Source organism: Pristis pectinata, chromosome 7 (genome assembly GCF_009764475.1).
Source record: "Pristis pectinata isolate sPriPec2 chromosome 7, sPriPec2.1.pri, whole genome shotgun sequence".
NCBI lineage: Eukaryota > Metazoa > Chordata > Chondrichthyes > Rhinopristiformes > Pristidae > Pristis > Pristis pectinata.
Window position 1 is genome coordinate 22,587,848 of NC_067411.1, and position 21,943 is coordinate 22,609,790.

Genomic DNA, 21,943 nt, shown 5'->3' on the forward strand with positions numbered 1-21,943 from the left:
ATATACCTCTATCACGTCACCTCTCACCCTCTTTTGCTGGAGGGAAAACAGACCCAGCCTATCCAATCTCTCCTTATAACTCTAACCCTCCAATCTAGGCAACATCCTTTTGAACCTTTTCTTCACCCTCTCTAGTTTAATCACATCCTTCCTTTAGTGCAGTGACCAGAACAGCACACAATAGTCCAAGTACGTCTGGCGAACATCTGTACAACCATAACATGATTTCCCAACTCTTGTACTCAGTGGCTCAGCTGATGAAGGCAAGCATGCCATACACCTTCCTCACCATCCTGTCTGCCTGTGTTTCCATTTTCAGGAATTATGTACTTGTACCCCAAGGTCTCTCTGTTCAACAACACTCCCCAGGGCCCTGCCATTCACTGTATATGTCCTGCCCTGGTTTAACTTCCCAAAATGCATCATTTTGCACTTGTCCAAGTTAAATGCACCTTATTGCACTGCACTTTCTCTGTAGCTGTGACACTTTACTCTGTACTGTTATTGTTTTTACCTGTATTACATCAATGCACTCTGTACTAATTCACTGTAACTGCACTGTGTAATGAATTGACCTGTACAATCAGTTTGTAAGACAAGCTTTTCACTGTACCTCTGTACAAGTGACAATAATAAACCAATACCAATATCAATAAATTCTATCTTTGCCCACTTTCCCAGTTGATTCTGTTGTATCCTTAAACAACCTTCTTCACTGTCCACTACACCACCAATTTTGGTGTCATTTGCAAGCATACTAATCATGCCACGTACATTCTCATGCAAATCATTTATCTATATGACAAACAACAGACTACTCAGTATGATCCCTGTGGCACAGGTCTCTAATCTGAAAAACAACACTTCACTACCACCCTCTGACACCTACCACCAAGCCAATTTTGTTTCCAATTTTTTAACTCACCCTGGATTCCCTATGTTCTAACCTTGCGGACCAGCCTACTACGCGGGACCTTGTCAAAGGTCTTGCTTAAGTCCATGTAGACCACATATACCACCCTGCCATTGTCAATCCTTTTAGCCACCTCTTCAAAAAACTCAGTCAAATTTGTGAGACATGATTTCCCACACACAAAGCCTTGCTGACTATCCCTAATCAGTCCCTGCCTTTCCAAATGCTGGTAAATCCTGTCCCTCTGAATCCCTTCCAGTAACTTTCCCACCACTGACATAAGGCACATCAGGATGTAGTTCCCTGGCTTATCTAGCTCCCCTTCTTAAATAAAGGGACAACATTAGCTGTCGTCCAGTCTTCCAGTACCTCACCAATGGCTAACAAAGATAAAAGACTCTCTGCCAGGGCCTCAGCAATCTCCTCTCTTGCTTTCCATAACATCCTAGGGTACACCTGGTCAAGCCCCGGGGATTCATCCTCCTTTATGCACCTCAAGGCCGTCAATGCCTTCTCCTTTATTATGTTGATATGTTCCCTCTCTGAACTCACTAGTTTCCATGTCCTTCCCCATGGTAAATACAGGTGAGAAGTATTCATTTAAGACCATATCCATTTCCACACATAGATCACCACACTGATCCTTAAGGTGACCTTTTCTCTCCCTAGCCACCCTTTTGCATGTAATATATTCAAAGAAACTTTCAGGATTCTCCTTTATCTTGTCTGCCAATGATATCTCATGTCCCCCTTTGCCCTCCTAATTTCCTTCTTAAGTGTACTCCTCCATCCCATATACTTCTCAAAGGACTCACTTGATCCCAGCTGCCCATACCTGACATATTCCTCCTTCTTTTCCCTGACCAGAACCTTGATATCCCACATCAGCCAAGATTCCCTAACCTTCCCAGCCATGCCCTTCACACTAACAAGAACACGCTGGCCTGAACTCTTCCCACCTCATTTTTGAAAGCCTTTCATTTGCCAGACATCTCTTTACATGCAAACAGGCTCTCCCAAATAACTTCTGCGAGTTCCTGTCTGACGCCATCAAAATTACCCTTTCCCAAATTTACGACTGTGACTTGAGGACCATTCCTATCTTTTTCCATAACTATTTAAAAACTAATAGAATTATGGTCACTGGTACCAAAGTGTTCCCTCTCTGACACATCAACCACTATCACAGCCTCATTTCCGAAGAGGAGATTGAGCTTCACCCCTTCTCTAGTAGGACTATTTACATATTGCTTCAGAAAACTTTCCTGGACCCACTTAACAAATTCTGCCACATCTAATCCCTCTGCAGTCCCAGTCAATATTAGGGAAGTTAAAATCACCTATTATTACAACCCTATTATTCCAACATCTCTCTGTGTGATTTCCCTACATTTTGCTCCTTTAATTCCCTCTTTGAAATGGCTTCATGAGCTACTCAGTGGCAGGTGGGCCATTATCACCTTCTCATGTGCAATTAGTGATAAATAAAATGAATAATAAAAGCTACTCTCTGGTTAAATTGTTGCCGAGGTAAAAAAAATCATCTGATTTCTCCCCTTCTACCCTCATACCTTTCTATGTTCTTTACTTGCAGTTTCCAAGAGCTCAGCGAAGGACTATTGCTGCTTGCAGTGTATGTGAACATTTTTCCAAATAACTTTTTCAAGACTGGTGGCCTCTTTTGCCTGAACAGCCCATTTTGACAAGTGAGTCTCATACTGATGCTGATGTGGGTAATGTATTTAAAAGTATTTCCTGCCAATAATATTACACCAGTCTGGCACTGAGAGCAGAATTTCCAACTACTCTAATTTCTGCAACATGAACAAATTCTGGGTGTAATTTGTTGTAATCTCTCATGAATTTCAGGATATCTGTTGACTCTAAAATGTCATTTAAGTTTAGTTTAAAATGTTATTTTAAAGACCTCTTTGCTTCCTCATGGAAAGCACAAATGATATATTTTCTGTTCAACATTACTACTCTTCATCAACTTTATTTTCCTTTGGGTTCAAAAGAATATTCAGAATAGAAGCAGCTCTCATATTTCTATGTGTCTGCAGTATGAGGCAATAATTGAAGATCATGACTCAGCAGTGTCATGCAGATCATTCATATTTTCATCGGATGAAGTGTCTTCAATCATAAACAGTAACTGTTTTTCTGTCCTCAGATGCTGCCTGACCTACTTGGTGTTTCCAACACTTTCTGTTATATTTTGGATTTCTAGCATCTGTATCTTTTTTATATATTCTCTATTTACTGTTAAACTTCTAAAGGGAATAGTGTGAAATGCAGTTGAACCCATAAACTAAATGTAAAATGTAATAGTTTCACATATTGATTTGTGAACTAGTCTTCCATTCAATTATAGTAGGTTAACCATCTAGGACTTAGATAAAGAGAAACTTCTTTATTCGAGGGGCTGTGAATCTTTATCCCAGAAGGTTGTGGAGTATATTCAAGACAAAAATCAACAGATTTTTGGTTATTAAAGGAATGAAATACTGAGGGTTAATTTGGAAAGCAGGAAATGAGGCAACAAGAAGAACATGAACTTGTTGCTAAGCTAAGAAGGTTTGAAGTGCTTGATGGCCTACTCCTGCTACTTCTCATATTTTAATGAATTCATTTCACAGCATGTAAGGGATCTGTTAAAGCATTCAAAGAAGAAATCATTCAGCAGTGAGCAAAGAATAGGATTTAGATACGGATGTGAAATATAACAAAGTCAACTGATCCTGCAAAGGTCATCGATCATCGAGGAAGTAGGGTAGATGATCTTTTCTTCTATATTCTTTATTCAACATGAAAATATCATACAAAGGAAAATCAAAAATCTGCAGGTGCGATAAATCTAAAATAAAAACAGAAAATACTGGAAACATTCAGCAGGTCAGGTAGCATAATGTTTTAGGTTGAAAACTCTATGTCTTCAGACCTGAAACATTAACTCAGTTTCACTTTCCATGGATGCTGCCTGACCTGCTGTGTGTTTTCAGAAATTTCTGTTTTTATTCCATGCAAAGATTTCAGATCAACAATATTGGCTCACATTGAGATCGTGCCTTCTTCTCAGTAAAAGGGATCAAGGTGATTCATAGAAGGATTATCAAACAATGTTTGAGAATGAGCTACATCAGGAATGGTAACCAAAAGCTTGACTAAAGAGCTGTAGTTTAAGAAACAATAGAAAACAATCATTTCTTTCCTTTTTAATTGAATCCCAAGTACAAGTACTCATAGTTGACAGATGGTTAACCAGAAACAGAATGGTTTCTGCTTAGCACCAAAAAAAAAATCAATATTTTATTTTCTTGGACACTCCTCCTGACAATCCAGATCTTGGAATGAACTAATTCTCTGAAATATCTCCTCTTCCTATATCTACTTTACTCACATCAATGAAAAAATCTTCTCCACTATATCTATTGAGGAAGCCCACAAACACTTGAGGAGGGAATTCTTATTATGATGCTAGAGTTAACTCAGTAATTTTCACACTGAGAACTTTATGCTTAATAGTCAATGGTCATTGTCAGAAGCAATGTTGAACAACTATTTTTGTATAAAAATCCTTGGACTGGCCTCTCATCGACTACTCTGCATAAAGTTACACTCATCCAACACTCTGCTTGCCTAGGTTAACTCAGTCCATTCACCCATTACACCAATGTTTGTTGCATACATTGTTCTTGCTCAGACAACACCTTGACTTTAAAATCCTCATCTGAGTATACCTCCTCCCTCCCCCACATGTAGACCCTCCATTTCTGCAATACCTCCCACACTACAGACCTTTCTAATTCCCTTTGATCGTCTTATTCTGGTTTCTTGTGCCTTTCTGATGTTAAATCATTCAGTCACTGATTGTGCTTAGAGTTAATTAGCCTAAATTGTGATGTACTTCCTAAAACTCTTTGCCTCTCTCTCTCTCCCTTCTTCTTTAAATCATTCCTTAAAAACCAACTCTTTGACCAGACCTTCAGTTCTGAAGCCTTCCAGTGATTCATTTCAGATTGCCATTTGATAATATGAAGATATAACGTGATGTCTCATTACATTGGAGGTGCCATAATAATGCAACTGTATTAGATTCAATCCATCTGACCATATTATGTATTTCAAAAAGGAAGCTTCTCTTCTTCACAGATGCCTCACCTTTATTACAGTTCTGTCCATCCTCACTATTAATGTCACTGCTCCCCAGCATACAAGCAGGAGCAGGAGTAAGCATTCCAATCTACAGCACTCTATGCTTGCTATTTCAGTGTCTTTGGAGGGTGCAGTCTGGTAATAATTCTGTCAGAAGCACCACAAATCATCTTTTGGAGAACATATTGACTTGAGACTATGCCCTGCCTATTAATACCCATTTGGAAATTAACCAGATTAGTCCTTCATTTCCTGTTCAGTCCCAGAGCAGCTCTTAACTTCACTTTGAGACTAACTCCTTATGCAATCCATATGTCTACATCTCTGCATCATGGACATGCTCCTCAGTAGGTGAAATTTGACACCACAACGGTATATACATAGTAAAACTCACTCAGTCCTTTTAAACAAGAGAGTTTATGGTTTTCACTTCATCAAGAATTTCTACTCCTTTGAATTCAATTTCTCAACCCTTCAAGATCCAGTCAGCACCTCATTCCAACCACCTAAGATGTGCCCCATTTGGACAAGGCTGTACTGGATTAGTAATTTCACTACAAACTGACCACCGAATAAACATTTGTCCGTTTTCTCAACCAGGAGATAGTGACATTGTATGTAGTTGGTATCTTGAGTTTTGCAGATAAAACGCTAATTAGTAGTCAAGGACAATACAGAGGATTCAGACTATTTGGTTTTGGATACGAAATAATACTGATGTCCCAGATGTTCCAAAAGGATTCTCAACCTCTTTCTAACTGAGGTCATTCCATCCTTACATCATTGGGAGAGGTCATAGGATTGTTGGGGAATATAGTGGAAAACTCTGCTGTAGCTAGGCGACTACTGTTCGCAGTTCTGCTATTTTAATACGTGCTTTACACTATAATCCGGTTGAACACTTTGTGCTCTCATACGTTATGTCTAAGTAACTAAAAGTAATTTCGCTCGGTAGCAGGTTAGCAGGCAGCGTTTGGATAGAACAGCTGCTAACTTGCTCTCTGGCACTGGGTTTAACGCGATTTGAGGTTAATCTCCCTCCAAGATGCTCAATACTCCCCGAAGCAAAAATCACACTAGTTGCCTTTTAATTCCGAAATAGTAACAAGGTGACGGGCAAACAGATTTTATTGTACTGTCAACCAGCTAAATGTAACAGATTACCATTATTTGAGAATGTCCGTTTTAAAGAAGAGTGACTGTATAAGAAGGACTGTAGCTCCAACAAGCGGTTCGATCCTCAGTTCATTTGGAGAGTCCAAAACAATCAAAACTAAATGTAATAGACAATATTAAAACAGATGCCAGATGATCAGGGCTCAGAACACGATAAATGTGCACGTTACCGACGGTGAGTAAAGCGGGCAGTGTGAACCTCCCTGAATAAGTGGTTCTGTACAGGTCACGTCTCTCAAAGACCTGTGGCAGAAAGATTCCCACCGGGAACATCTGAACTGAAGGTTTCCCCGAGTATCTTTTCCCTTTTTATAGAGCGAACCAATTTCAATGCTTTGTAGCATTTTGCTTAAAACTAAAATATATCTCCAGAAGCCGGATTCGCCAGCCCAAACACGGTTTTATGCCTTGGGGGTAAAGTAGGAGCTTTGTACAATAATCACGCGGAGTATTTAAAGTCTGTTTTTAATTAACATTGCATCATTACCATGAGCAAGTAATTGAATCCCGATTTATTTTGTTAAACATGGGCCGGTAACCAGGTGCCTTAGTTTACTTTTCACGTAATTATGAAAATTAGTGAAGAAGATTTCATTAACAACAACTTGTATTTACATAACGCCTTTAATAAAGCATAAACGTCCCAAGGCGCAAAGGAAATAAATGATACAAAATAACGTGTAACTGAAGTTAAAATGACATTTTTCTGCATCGGTTACTACAGATACTTACTTTCTGGCTCAGCATCCGTTGAAAAACTGGGAGATGCCTGTAAGAGAAGTCGGAGAAACAATATCACCAAGTCCCACTTCATCTCTTCGGGATCTGGATTTCCAATAACCTGTGGAGTTTACCTACGAAAAAAAGTTTCAGAATAAGATTCCCAGTCTAGACGTTGGAGATATGGTTACAGAAGAGGTTACTATCACTAGGACATGCTGGCACTTTGCTGGAGCCCTCTCCTCCAGCTGTGATGTGACTGAAACCTTTGCAGGAGTGGCTGAGGTTCCTGAGCGACTTTCCTTTTAACTCTCTCAAAGGCTCGCCTCACAGTGAGAAAGTATGACGACGAAAACTTTCTCCATATGTGCTGAGGTTTGCTTGACTTCTTACACTCTGGACATAGTGGCTTACTACCAATGCAAGCTTTCTTCAAACTTACTGCCTGAAGTGAGTTTTAATAGATATTGGAAAAACGATTTGATTCATTAAGCAAGCTATCACCTTGTGGGTAAAGGGGAGGAAGATAATTATTGAACTGATTACAAGGAGATTTGTACTTATCCTGAAGAACTAAAATCACAAAACAAACTTTAAGTTAATTTGAAAATGGATTGTAAAATAATTTGAAAATAGATTAGATAAGATATTAGATAGCTTTAAATTATATCACACACTCCCTAAAGCGTATTAGACTTCAACAGAATGGAAAATCATTTGGGATGAAACTTGTGCTGCCAATTCATTATGTGTTTTGCATTAATTTCACATAGTTGTGGTCCTGAAAAAACAGAAGAGAAAAGAAAGATTTTCATTTACACAGCACCTTTCATGATCTAAGGACATCACAAAGTTCTTTACCACCAATGAAGTATAACTGAAATATGGTCATTGTTGCAATTTGGGAAATCCTGTAGACATTTGTAGACACCAAGGTTGCACAAAAAATGAGTGTTGGTTGGTTGAATAAATATTGATCAAGACTGAGGAGGTTCCTCAGTTCTTGGGATCTTTTACAACTATCTGAGAGGGCAGAAAGGCGACTTTTAAATAACTTATCTGATAAGTAACATCAGTAACAATGTATCACTCTCTGAATACAGCAAAGAAATATCAGCTGACTTTTTGTGCTCTTGTCACTGGAGAAAGACTTAATCCATAAACTTCTAACTCACAGGGTACCTTTATTGCAGAAGGGCAACAGAGATAAGTCTGGTGACCACAGGCCTGTGAATGTAAGGTCAATGGTAGAGAAGTTATTGGGAAAAATCCAGAGGGATAGGATTAATTTATACTTGGAAAGAGTGGGATTAATCAAAGATTGCATGGCTTTGTTAGGGGCATATCTTGTCTGACCAATTTGATTGAATTTTTCAAAGAGGTAGCAAAGTATATTAATGAGGGCAGTGCAGTTGATGTGCTCTGCATCCACTTCAGTAAGGCCTTTGACAATGTCCCATATGGGAAACTAGTCCAAAAGTTAAAGCCCATGGGATCCAGGCCAAGTAGGCAAACTGAATCCAAAAGTGACTTTATAAAATGAAGTGGAGGGTTATGGTGGAAGGTCGTGTTTGTGATGGGAAGCCTGTGACTGGTGATGTACCACAGAGATTGGTGCTGGACTCTTACTGGTTGTCGTATACATTCGTGATTTGGATATGAATGTAGGAGGTATGTACATTAAGTTTGCTAATTGGTGGTGGTGTTGATAGTGAGGAGGATAGTCCTCAGATGGAGCATTTCACTTATAAGAAGAGACTGGAAAGGCTGGGTTTGTTTTTCTTGGAGTGGAGAAGGCTGAATGGGATCCTGATTGATGTATACAAAATTATGAGGGCGATAGACAAGTGAGATAGTAGGAAACTTTTCCCATAACAGAGGTGTCAAAAACTAGAGGATTTAGATTTAGGGTAATAGGGAAGAGGTTTAGAGGGGATCTGAGGAAGAATTGTTTCACCCAGAGGGTGGTTGGAATCTGGAACACACTGAGGGTGTGGTGGAAGCAAGTACTTCCTCAATAGTTAAGAAGTATCTAGATGACCACTTGAATTACCGAGGCATAGGAGGCTCTTGGCCAATTGCCAGAAAATGGAATTAGTGTAGATGGCAATTAATGGTTGGTATGGACATGATGGACCAAAGGACTTATTTCTGTGTGTATGACTGTAGTGAGCCACAGCTGATAGTTAAATGCATCGTAAGTACAAGTATCTTCTCTTTCTTTATATGGTGCACATGCAGTGACAAGGGCAGGCTTCAATTTAATGCTTATGAATGTATAAGTTTATGGATAGGATTCAAAATTTGAAGTTCATTCGGTTAGAGCATGGTCTGAACGAGGGAACTGAAACAACAGTGCAGCAGCAACAGCAATGATACTTGGAGTTATAAAATACTATTATTAAATAAATAGTAAAATATCTCAAAATACTTCACAGATAGGTTATGAAACAAAATTTGACAACAAGCCTCATAAGGACAGATGACCAAAAGTTTGGCCAAAGAGGTAGGTTATAAGGGATGCCTTAAAGAGATGAGTAGAGTGGTGGAGAGGTCCTGGGAGGGAATTCTACAAGTAAACGAGCACAGAAGTGATCAGTGAATTGGTATTGGTGCAAGTGAGGATGCAGGCATTGAAGCTTTAAATGTCCCCGAGTGTTTAAGCACAGATCGACTGATGCAGGAGGAGAGTACGGTAAGGTTACAGAAGTGGAAGTAGGCACTTCTTGGAATGGATTTTCTGACCTTAAGCTTAAGACAGATTAAATGCAATACCAAGTTTGAAAATGATCTAATTCAACATTAGACAGTAGCCAGGGAGAGGAATAGAGTTTTTCCTTTCACTCATAAATCTAGAGGAAGTATTCACTCATACATGAATTGATGTCAGTCTGATAGCATGGAAGTGATCATTTAGTTCAGAGGGGTGGCGGTGAGATGGTGTCTAATAGGTACGTAATTTCTCCTGCAATTTATGATTAATTCTACAAAAATGGAGCTGTAATAAATGAAAGGCATTTTTCCTAAAGTGGAAAAGTTGTTTGCTGGCAACCAGATTTTAAGCTTCTGGTTGAATGAAATGTGTAGTTAGATTAGTGAACTGTTATGGCAGTGACTGTGCTCTGTTGAGTTAGAGTCATTGTCGAGGAGTCACACAGCACGGAAATAAGCACTTTACATCTGTGCCAACTGGCAAGTTCTCTCAATACACTGCATGGTATAAATGATTGAATGTGAATCAACTCATTTTTCAAACCACAACTTTCCGTTCAGCGTACAGCATCATTATTCACCTGAGAAATGTCCCTCAAGATAAATTTAAAATTGACAGTTGATTAAGCTGAAACTGTTTATGCAGTGAAAAAACAAGATGTTATTTTTATTTTGCCTTGCTTTTTTGAAGGGAATAGGGAAATAGGATATGTGTTTAAACATATCTTCATTCTCTCTTTATCTAGATCAAGTTAAACCCAATCTCATTAAGGACATTCTCAACTTGTCTCTGTAGATGATTATGTCAGTTAATTTATCGTTAATCTCAGTTTTAATAAATATAGGTATAACATTACATGTTTCCTAACCAGTTTGATGACTCATACTTATGAAATAGAAGAAGGTACATCATCACTGTGCAAAATAAATAGTTTGGATATTCTGCCACCAACACATTGGGTGTGACTAAGGTTGCAACTTCATTTGAATTTTAGACTTAATGGTTGATACACAAAGAATCTGGAGGCAGTGTTACTGGGCTAACACTTTATACAGCTGAATTCTATTCAGTTATATATTTATTCAAATATATTCTACATTTGTTTCAAATAGTTGAAATATCATCAACATTCCCTCTAACACCTACAGAATCTTCAGAAAATCTCTTACAATTCAGATTCTTCACCAAATGCTGATATTATGCATTGACTATTAAATATTTTTTAAAAATAAAAGTAGAAAATAGTGGAATCCCTCAGCAGATTTATTTAATTGTTATTCGTCAGGTCAGATGAAGGACCATTGACTGGATACTCGACTGAAGAGTAATTGACACTTGCTCGACCATGGACTTGTTTCTAGTTGTGTTTTTGCACTAATGTCTTGTTTTGCACACTTTTTCTTCAGTGCATTGTATAATTTATGTACAATTGATGTATAATTTATGTTCTGTGTGTTGTCTGAGTATATGTCCCTCTTATGCTGCTGCAAGCAAGTTCTGCGTACCTCACTGTACCTCACTGTACTTGTGCACATGACAATAAACTCAACTTGACTTGACATTAACCTGAAACATTAACTCTGCTCATGTTTCCACAGATGCTACCTGATCTGCTAAATGCTTCTGGTATTTTCTGTTTTTATTTCCGATATCCAGCATTTGTAGTTTGATTTTAATTAAATATTTTTGTTTTGGTTTAGGAAGATAGACTATTGCTGCTGTCTAAAGCAATGACAGGCAAGTACAATTTTAAGCAATGAAATAAATGAAACACAACATTATGTTGCTTAAAGTTAATCTTAGTTATTTTCTAACTCCTTTCTCCCATTTAATTTCTGCTTTTGTAGAACAGGCTCATGGCTGAACCGGAATTCTCCTGCCTGGAATTTGATCCATACCTGAAGTGACCTGTGACCAGGATAGAGGGCATACTGGATATATCTATAGAGGTAAATTGGCCTACTGGTCTCACTTGTAAATTATTGGTGAGATCCAGGCATCAGTCATGGCCTCAAAGATATGCAGTAGTCAATTGCAAACTAATTTCACAAACAGATCTGGAAGAGTGACCAAAATTCTTCAGTTTCTGGAGTGGTCCCAGAAGATTGGAAAACTGCAAATGTAATGCTACTATCCAAGAAAGGAGGGAGACAAATAGAAGGAAACTATAGGCCAGTTAGCCCAACACTTGTCATTTGGAAAATGCTGGAATTCATTAGTAAGGAGGTAATAGCAGGATATTTGGAAAATCATAAGACAATTAAGTAGAGTCAACACAATATTATAAAAGGGAAATCATGTTTGACAAATCTGCTAGAATTCACAGAGGATTTAACAAATGGGTGGGGGGGGGGGGTGGAAGCAAAAAGTAAGGAGCCACTGATTTCAGTCAGAGATGAGGAGGAATTACTTCTCTCAGAGGATCGTAGATCTTTGGAATTCTCTACCCTAGAGAGCTGCGGAGGTGGAGTTATTCAAGTTGGAGATTGATAGGCATTTGAACTATATACACATCAAGGGGTAAGGGGAGAGAGTGTTGAGGACAAGGTTGGATTGCATTGAATGGTGGAGTAGGCTCAATAGACTGATTGGCTAACTCTTGCTCTTTTTTTCTTGTAAGGCAATGAGCCCCCAGTTTTCCTAAGTAATGGATCCAATAACAGAATCAGACAGATGGCTACTGGAAACCCTAACCAAAAGGTTCCATGGCAGATTTCTGGTTCAGAATCAGTGTACTGATGATATTGTAAATCCTTGCCCAAAATAGGAGCATTGTATAAATAAAGTTCTGGACCTTCCCCCATATTTTCAATAATATTCATCTTTGCTTTAAGACCTCATGAATATGCTTAGGGCTGTGCCCTGAAAATGAGAAGATTGCCATAAACATTAGCAGGCTTACTCTATATGTAATTCGGCACTAACATAAATGAATGTAGCTATTCATTTACTAGGAATGCAACATAGTTACCTGAATTAGGAGAAAAAATTAATAAAATATTCCTGTTACCATCCTTGTTGATTCTTGCACGTGCTGTATTAGTGGAGGCTTGGTCAGAGATGAACAACGCAAATTGAAAATAGGTCAAAAGGTGGAACTGTATCTGAGGAAAAAAAAACTTCTATTTGTACCCCGAAATTTAAAATTGAGTAAGAATTATAAAACTCCATTATTTTAATTTTGTACCTTCTGTGTTCTTGAGGTCGCGTATCTTTAAATTCAAGGATGTAACAGTACTTGAGTGGATGCAAAGGAAACCTTTAAGAATATGTCTTATTTGACACTGAGGGCTTAGCTGAAGGTAAACACAGATTTAGCACATGGGTCAATGGTAAGCACTGGTGGCTTGCCTGTTGCATGAAATTCTGGGTCTTTGTCCTTCAAATTTCATCAATGAAGCTTTGGTAAAACCTACAATGAGTATGGACCAGCCTTTCAGTTATTGCTATTTCTTTGGAATAAAAGGATACTGGGGGAGGATTCAATCAAGGTGTATAAAATTATGGAAGACCTAGACAAGGTTGACAAGAACGACCTATGAGTAGAGACATCAATCAATAGGGGCAAAGGTTCAAAGTGGTAGAAGTAGTAGAGAGGATCTGGAGAAAGGGTTTCTCACCCAAATTGTGACGGGGATCTGGAAGTCATTTTCTGAAAGGGTGATGTAGGCAGAAACCTTCACACTTTTAAGAAGTATCTGGATGAGCATGTCAGCTGCCATAACTTATAAGGCTACACACTAAGAGCTGAGATTAGCCCAAATAGCTACTTTTTTCTTGCTTGTGTGAATGTGATGGACCGAATAGTCTCAATCTTTTCTGTGAACTGATGTTGAAAAAAGTCCCCGTCCATAACATTAGCATCATAAATGCAGGAATGCTTAACTCAGCTGAATATATTTTTTATGCAATATATACTAAAATTCCAAAAAGATTACAAAATCCATGAAGAATGTTCAGTTTACTGCTGGATTTAGTCCCCATCCATCTGTACACCTGACACTCTTTCATCTGCAAAGTAGAAATACCAGTAGATGACCTAAGCCCTGTCAAATACTTGATCTGTGTACATTGTGGGTGAAGACTGATTCCACAGCTGGCTGAGAAAATCTCAATTTCATTCACAACTGCATTTAACATAGTGACTACCATGTGTCTCATTATTCTTACTTTACCATAAATTTGTGAAAGTAGTACAGGATGAAAGGAATGTTTTTTCACTCTGTCTTGGCTGCAAGGATTTTCATTTTTCATTCCTTCCAGATGATCTGCCATTATATGTGATATCCTATAAAGTAATGTTGATTCTGCTTAGTCAAGCATGTTAGTTATTAACATCAGAATTGTGTCTACAACTGTTGGCCAATCTCACAGTCATAAAACATTGCTTAATTGATAAGTTACGCTGTCATTCTCTCGGACATTCCCAGACGTTCTCTCTTCTCCCCCCTCCCTTCAGGCAGAAGATACAAAAGCCCGAAAGCACGCACCAGCAGGCTCAAGGACAGCCTCTATCCCACTGTTATAAGATTATTGAATGGTCCCCTCGTACGATAAGATGGACTCTTCACCTCACAATCTACCTCATTATGGCCTTGCATCTTATTGTCTGCCTGCACTGCACTTTCTCTCTAACTGTAACACTTTATTCTGCATTCTGTTATTGTTTTCCTTTGTACTACCTCAACGCACTGTTGTAATCAAATCATCTGTATGGACGGCAGGCAAAACAAAGTTTTTCACTGTACCTTGGTATATGTAACAATAATAAACCAACTTAACAATTTATCAATTTTCACATGAAAGGCATACACATGGGGCAGGCACGGTAGTGTAGCAGTTAGCGTAACGCTATTAAAGCACCAACGACCCAGGTTCAATTCCTGCCTCTGTCTGTAAGGAGTTTGTACATTCTGCCCGTGTCTGCGTGGGTTTCCTCTGGGTGCTCCAGTTTCGTCCCACATTCCAAAGACGTACAGGTTAGGAAGTTGTGGGCATGCTATGTTAGTGCCTGGCACAGACACTATTGTTGTACTGTTGTTGTGGGAATACTTGTTGAGAAGGTCATTATTCATACAGAAAGCAATGTCAAGAAGGGTCTTTTCTGGCTCAAGGATGAAGTACCCCATTATGAAGAAGTACACCATACAGGTCTGAGTGATCCTATCCTTTGGTGCAGTGTCAGCAGGTAGGGCAACTTAATTCAGGACCCATGCTAAGGGAAAGAATGGATAAGCTGACTTTCACGTTTCTGTAAATATCCAGTTATACCTGCTGAGAAGTGCATAAAATCGAGAAAGGATTTAGTTTGCTCCAGTGCTTCATGCACCCACCTTCCACTTCATGGATGCTAAAAATATGACACTTCCAGCATATATCTGAAAATATCCTGAATATATCAGGCAGCATCTTTGGAAGATGAAAATCAAAAAAAAAACTGCAGATGGGGGACATCGGGGGAAAAAAAAAACAGAAAATGCTGGAAACACTCAGCAGATCAGGCACTATCTGTGGGAAGAGAAACAGTTAACGTTTTGGATCCAGGACACTTCATATGATGAAGACATCTACCATTGTATGTAATATCCTACATATCAATGGTGATTCTGTTCATTCAGATGAAGGATCCAGGACCTGAACTGTTAGCTGTTTCTTTTTCCACAGATGTTGAGCTGCTGAGTGTTTCCAGCATCCCCTGATGGTTTTTTTTTTAAAAATCATTTTTGTGGATATAGTCATATCCCTTAAGATGCTGCCTATATTAACCCTCCTAATACTTTCAAATATTTTCCTAATATCTAAGTATATCCTTCAGCTCTAAAATTTGATAGCTAAATTCCTAAATGCTTTTCTGAAAAGATGGAAATCACATTTGCAAGTTTCCTCAGCTGTGGGATTTGGCTTGTTAGCCTTGCTCCGTTGGTAGCACTCACATCTGCTGGGTCAGAATTTTGAGGCTTGAGCACAGAAATCTTGTCCAAAACTCAAGGAGGGCTATTCTTTTAGAGAGGTGGTCTTTTGAACGAGACTTTAAACAGAGGCTCTGACATAGGTGAATGAAGCAATCCATTGCACTATTTCAAAGCAGGGTAAGGGTGTTAACCTAGTTTCCCTGCTGATATTTATTTCTCAATCAGCATCACTGAATATAATGTAGTTATCATAATTAGGCCTTACAATGTGAGAATTGGGCTGCTGTGATCCTTTCATTCCAACTGCGACCATACTTGGAAAAAATATTTCACTGGCAGGGAAGTGCTATGGGATATCCTGAGATTGATTAGGTAAACACAAGCCTTCTTATTCTCTTTTTGATGTCCAGTAAATTCTAGAAAATATCTGCATAGAGACTTAAAATCAATTTAGCCCATTGCTTCACAGCCATGAAATGAAAGTTACTAGCCAGGAGCCTTTCCTTTCCAGCATCAACAACCTCCCCAAAATACCGCTCCTCAGGTCATACATTCTTTCAATCTACATTCCTCTTTAAACTGCCCCCTATGTTTAACCATTTCCAGGAGTGTGGGAAGATGAGTTAGCAATTTAGTCCCTCAAGTCTGTTCCCTCATGAAGTAAGAAAATGCCTAATCTATAAGCTAGCTCTGTATTATCCCATATTCTTTAATATCCTTGCTAAACAAAAATATATCAATCTCAAGATTTAACATTAACAATTAACTTGAAACCAATTGCTATTTGCAGAAGAGAATTCCAAATTTGAGTGCAAGGTTTTCTTTACTTCATTCCTGCTATATCATTATCATTTTGGTTATTTTGGTAATCTGCACTCCTTCACTCCAAGACCTTCCTGTAGTGTGGTGTCCTGAACTACTCACAATACTGCAGGAGTGGTCAATATGTGTCCCATAGATTGTTCTCGAGCCTATGCCGTTTGTAGTTCAGAGTCATGATTGAGGTAAAGCTTAAAGTGTATTTACTACAGTATTGTAAAACTATACAGGACAACATAACCAGAAGAAATGGATACATTTCAAGCAGAGTCACAGAAGTTAAGGAGATAAAATAAAAGGTGTGCTTCTGATTTCTAAGCTAGTGAAATTTGACAAGTGTCAATACCAAGAAGAAACTGAGATAGTTACATATACCTATATTTTCTGTACTTTCAGATGCTCAAAAGCCTGTGGTTATTAAAAGCAACAGAGTCCAAACAACTATGGGCATTTGCTGGAAGGTCAGCCAAGGTTTGCAGAATGGATGATATAAGCAGATGGCCTGGGATGACAGAAGAGTGTAATGGAATGTCAGGCAATAAAAATGACTAACACTGAATGCTTTGCTATATTTCCCTCCCTTTAAACGTCTTCTCAGAAATGAAGTACTTGCACAATAATTCCTCATTCCTTCCCCCCACTGAACCTATCCCCTCATACCTTGACTCTATCCTGTCTCCCTTTGTCCAGTCCCATCCCACCTACATCCATGACACCTCACACGCTCTCCACTATTCTGGCAACTTCTAGTTCCCCAGCCCCCACCACCTCATCTTCACAATGGATGTCTAGGCTTTATACACCTCCATCCCCCATCAGGAAGGTCTTAAAGCCCTCCTCTTCTTTCTGCAACAATGATCCAACCAGTTCCCCTCCACCAACACTCTATCCACCTGGCTAAATTTATTCTCACTGTCTGGAATTCCCCATTCCTGCCTGGAGTCTTTCTCCCATGGTTAACTCCCTTTGACCTTTCACTACGATCAAGTGCATGTGATTACTGCTGTAATTAAAGGAGGTTGGGAAGAAACTCACAACCAAACTAATGCAAGAGAGCTCCTAACCTCCAATAAATTAAAATAAAGACAAATTTACAAAAGCTACCAAAAGGTTATTACATAAAAGTCGGGAGGTTATGCTTCATTTGTGTAGAACATTGGTGAAACAACATCTGGAGTACTGTGTACAATATTGGTCTCCTTATTTTAGGAGGAAAGCAATTCATTGAAGACTTGGTATTGGTATTGGTTTATTATTGTCACTTGTATCAAGGTACAGTGAAAAACTTGTCTTGCATACAGTTCATACAGGTCAATTCATTACACAGTACAGATACATTGAGTTAGTACAGAGTGCATTGAGGTAGTACAGGTAAAAACAATAACAGAGTACAGAGTAAAGTGTCACAGCTACAGGGAAGTGCAGTGCAGGTAGACAATAAGATGCAAGGTCATAACAACGTAGATTGTGAGGTCAAGAGTCCATCTCATCATATAAGGGAACCATTCAATAGTCTTATCACCATAGGATAGAAGCTATCCTTAAGCCTGGTGGTACGTGCCCTCAGGCTCCTGTATTTTCTACCTGATGGGAGAGGAGAGAGGAGAGAATGACCCGGGTGGGTAGGGTCTTTGATTGTCCTGGATGCTTCACCAAGGCAGCGAGAGGTAAAGACAGAGTCCATGGAGGGGAGGCTGTTTTCTGTGATGCACTGGGCTATGTCCACAACTCTCTGCAGTTTCTTGTGGTCCTTGGCAGAGCAGTTGCCATACCAAGCTGTGATGCATCCATATAGGATGCTTTCTATGGTGCTGGACTAACACCTGGAATAGGTGTGTAATCTTCGAGGGAAGGCTGGACAGGCTTGTCTCTGCCGAAACTTTGAAGAGAGGGAATTGACTGAAACATAAGATTCTGAGGGTTTCTTGATACGATGGATGTAGAGAGGATGTTTCCTCTTGTGGGAGAATCACTGGAGTTACTGTCTATAAAAAAGGAGTTGCCCACTCAGAGATGAGGCATTTTTTTTTCTCAGAGGGTTTTGAGTTTTTGGAACTTTCTTCCTCAAAGGGAGGAGGGAGCAGGGTCTTTGAATGTTTTTAAGGCAGAAGGAGATAGACTTTTGATAAGCAAGGGGGTGAAAGGTTACAGTGGGTAGATAAGAATGCAGGAGTCGAGGTTATAATCAGGCCAGCCATGATGTTATTAAACGGCAGAGCAGCTTGACGAACCAAGTGGCCTACTCTCATTCCGAATTCATATGTCCACATGCTAGTATTTATATATCCACACTAAAGAGACACAAGAGACTGCAGATGCTGGAATCTGGAGCAACAAACAATCTGCTGGAAGAACTCAGCGGATCGAGCAGCATCTGTGGGAGGAAAGGAATTGTTGATGTTTCGGGTCGAAACCCTGCATCAGGACTGAGAGTGGAGAGGCCAGTACAGGGAGGAGAAGGGGAATGGCGAGAAAGGATTCTGAGGTGATTGGTGGACTGAGGAGGGGTGTGAGATGATAGGCAGGTAGTGCCAGGTAGGGGAGGTAGGCGGGGGTGGAATTGGAAGACAGTGGCAGGTGAATGATGGATGGAGGCAGACACAGAGAGAGAGGAGGGAGGGGGGTGTGAAGCTAGGAGGGAGATAAGCAGGAATACAAAGCACTATCAGAGCAAAGGAAGTGAGAATGGGAACCATTAGAGGAGAGGTGAATGGCAGTTGGAACCAGATGGGGGGTAGGGGGAGGGGGAAACCTGTGTGTGAAGTGGATGGATGGAGCCAGGAGGGGAAGGGGACAAAGAGGGGTGAGGGGGGCTGGGGGGAGGGTGGGAAGGAGGACAAGGGTTTCAACCTGAAATGTCAATGATTCTTTTCTTCCCACATGTGCTGCTCAACCTGCTGAGATCCTCCAGCAGGTTGTTTGTATATACACACTAACTTGTGTGAATACTACTTTGAAAATCCAATGAAAAGTCCTGATGAAGGGTCTCAACCTAAAATGTTGACTGTTTATTTCCCTCCATAGATGCTGCCTGACCTGCCGAGTTCCTCCAGCATTTTGTGTGTGTTTTGCTCCAGATTCCAGCATCTGCAGAATCTCTTGTGTCTCCAGTGAAAAGTTTTTTTTTGTTTATTGTGAAGAAAACACAGTTCACCACTTTTGGACATGCACAAAATTTTGATATACTTCAATGTAAGTTCCATAATACTAAAATATTATTCAGAGCACAATCAGATCAATTAATTGCTGCTCATGTCATGCCATGACAAATGTCCAGTCTCAAGGGTGAGCAGGCTTCTTGTCTTCTTTCTTCGTCTGCCAATATAGCACACATTTTCAACAATCAGAAGCACAGTTGCCAGCCAATGACATCCTTCTGATATCTGCTTCCCATGTTAAAATTGATACACAGTTTCCAGAGTCTCTGCTTTGATCTTATGTTCCCTGCCTCTTTTTGATTGTCATTGACATACCATAGAACTTACAGATAAGGTTTCTTTATTAGTCACATGTACATTGAAAGACACAGTGAAATGCATCTTTTTGCGTAGAATGTTCTGGGGGCAGCCCACAAGTGTCGCCACGCTTCTGGCGCCAACATAACATGTCCACAACTCCTAACCCGTACGACTTTGGAATGTGGGAGGAAACCACAGCACCCGGAGGAAACCCACGCAGTCACGGGGAGACATACAAACTCCTTACAGACAGTGGCTAGAATTGAACCCGGGTTGCTGGTGCTGTAATAGCGTTATGCTAACTGCTACACTACAGTGCCTGCCTTTTTAGACATTAAGGAAATAAGCGAATATGGGGGGCTGTGGATGTTCAATTGCTGGGTATATTCAAAACAGATTTTTAGACAGAGAGATAATAAAGGAATATGGGGTCAATGCAGGAAAATGGAGCTGAGGTCAGAGGTCAACTCTGATCTTATTGAATGTCTGAGCAGGAATGAGGGGCCACATGACCTACTCCTGCTTCTATTTCCTATGTTGTTATGAGACGGTTGATTGAACATAAAAATTCTGTTGTTGCCAGGCAGAATACTGAGCAAGTGCTTTGCCATCAGAGCAAATTCTAGGGATTAGAACATTGGAGAGAGATTCCATAGCTTTTGCAAACTGGAAAGAGAGCCAAACAAACATAAATAAAAAGTACTGGGTGTAATTGACCATGTTGCTGACATGATATACAAAGAAAAAATACTTGGTTAGCAGAATCTTTATCTCAAGGTTCCACTTTATTCTGGAATTGTTGGCAATGGTAACACAAGAAGCAACATACAATTCAAATATTAAGGTATTTGGTCTAATGAGGTTCAAAGGGCAATAATGTGTGCTCTTACGGCATCATGACTATTGGGAGAAGGTGGGATTGTGATCAATCAGGAAAGTTTGAGACTAATAAACTATTCCTACTCCTAGAAATATTTTATGATCTTAAACTTACGTCTCATAAAATGTCAGTCCTGGTACTGACCCAGGTTGGCAACTTGAGTTAGTGACTAAAGATTACTGCCTGCTTGCATTGATTTGGGAAGATCAGTAAAACATGTTTTCTTACATTGCCCATAGTACCTGCCAACAGTATAAGATTTTATGAGGGGAATGAAGAAGTGATTGCAATCTACTTAAAGAGGCACTGATTGCATAAAACATGTAGCATCTTTCCTTCAGGTAAATAAAGAATTCAAACAGAACTTTTGCTATTTGAAAATTTGGGTCTTTCTCTCTTCTCTCCCCTCCCATCAGGCAGAAGATACAGGAGCCTGAGGGCACATAATACCAGGCTCAAGGACAGCTTCCATTCCCACGGTGGTAAGACTATTGAATGGTTCACTTATACGATGAGATGGACTCTTGACCCACAATCTACCTTGTTTGACCTTGCACCTTATTGTCTACCTGCTATGCACTTCCCTGTAACTATGACACTTTACCCAGTAAGTTTTACTAAAGTTCCTACCCTGTACTACCTCAATGCACTGTGTAATGAATTGATCTGTATGAATGGTATGCAAGACGAGTTTTTCACTATACCTCAGTACAAGTGACAAAAATATACCAATACCAAATAGGACATGGAAGTGAGTTGTCACACCAGTGCCTTTGTTTGAAATCTTAAATTGAGACCTCATCTCCACTTACATGGAATTAAAAAATCCCATTCCGATACACTGAATTCTTAACTGTTTTTCTAATTAGTTGCAGATCATCAGATTGTTGTTTGTGGGATCTTGCTGTGTGCTATTGAAGCTTCCGTGTTTTCTCACAATAGAATGGTGACTACACTTCAAAAGTATTTCACTGGCGGTATTGTGATTAAGGACTTCCAGAGGCTGTGTATATGATGCCACTTAATTCAAATTCTTTATTTATATCGCAAATGGAGAAGGGTTTTAACACGATTGTGCAAGACCCCTTTAAGAAAGATTGTTAGAAATTGCCTTTCTTATTTTGAAAATAATAAGCAATGAAGAAACAGCTTACTTAAAAGCAACCCATCCTCCAACTCCCAATATGGAAAATTAGC

At 39.5% G+C, this 21,943-nt stretch overlaps 1 protein-coding gene across 1 annotated transcript in view; it reads right to left on the reverse strand.

The window, feature by feature from the left end:
• thbs4a (thrombospondin 4a) overlaps positions 1 to 7,188 on the reverse strand; it is an 83,454-nt gene extending 76,266 nt beyond the window's left edge. Inside the window, exon 1 of the mRNA XM_052019200.1 lies at positions 6,977 to 7,188. Coding sequence (XP_051875160.1) covers positions 6,977 to 7,058 — 82 coding nt within the window. The 5' untranslated portion in view covers positions 7,059 to 7,188. The remainder of the gene's footprint in view (positions 1 to 6,976) is intronic.
• Positions 7,189 to 21,943: the final 14,755 nt, after the last annotated feature.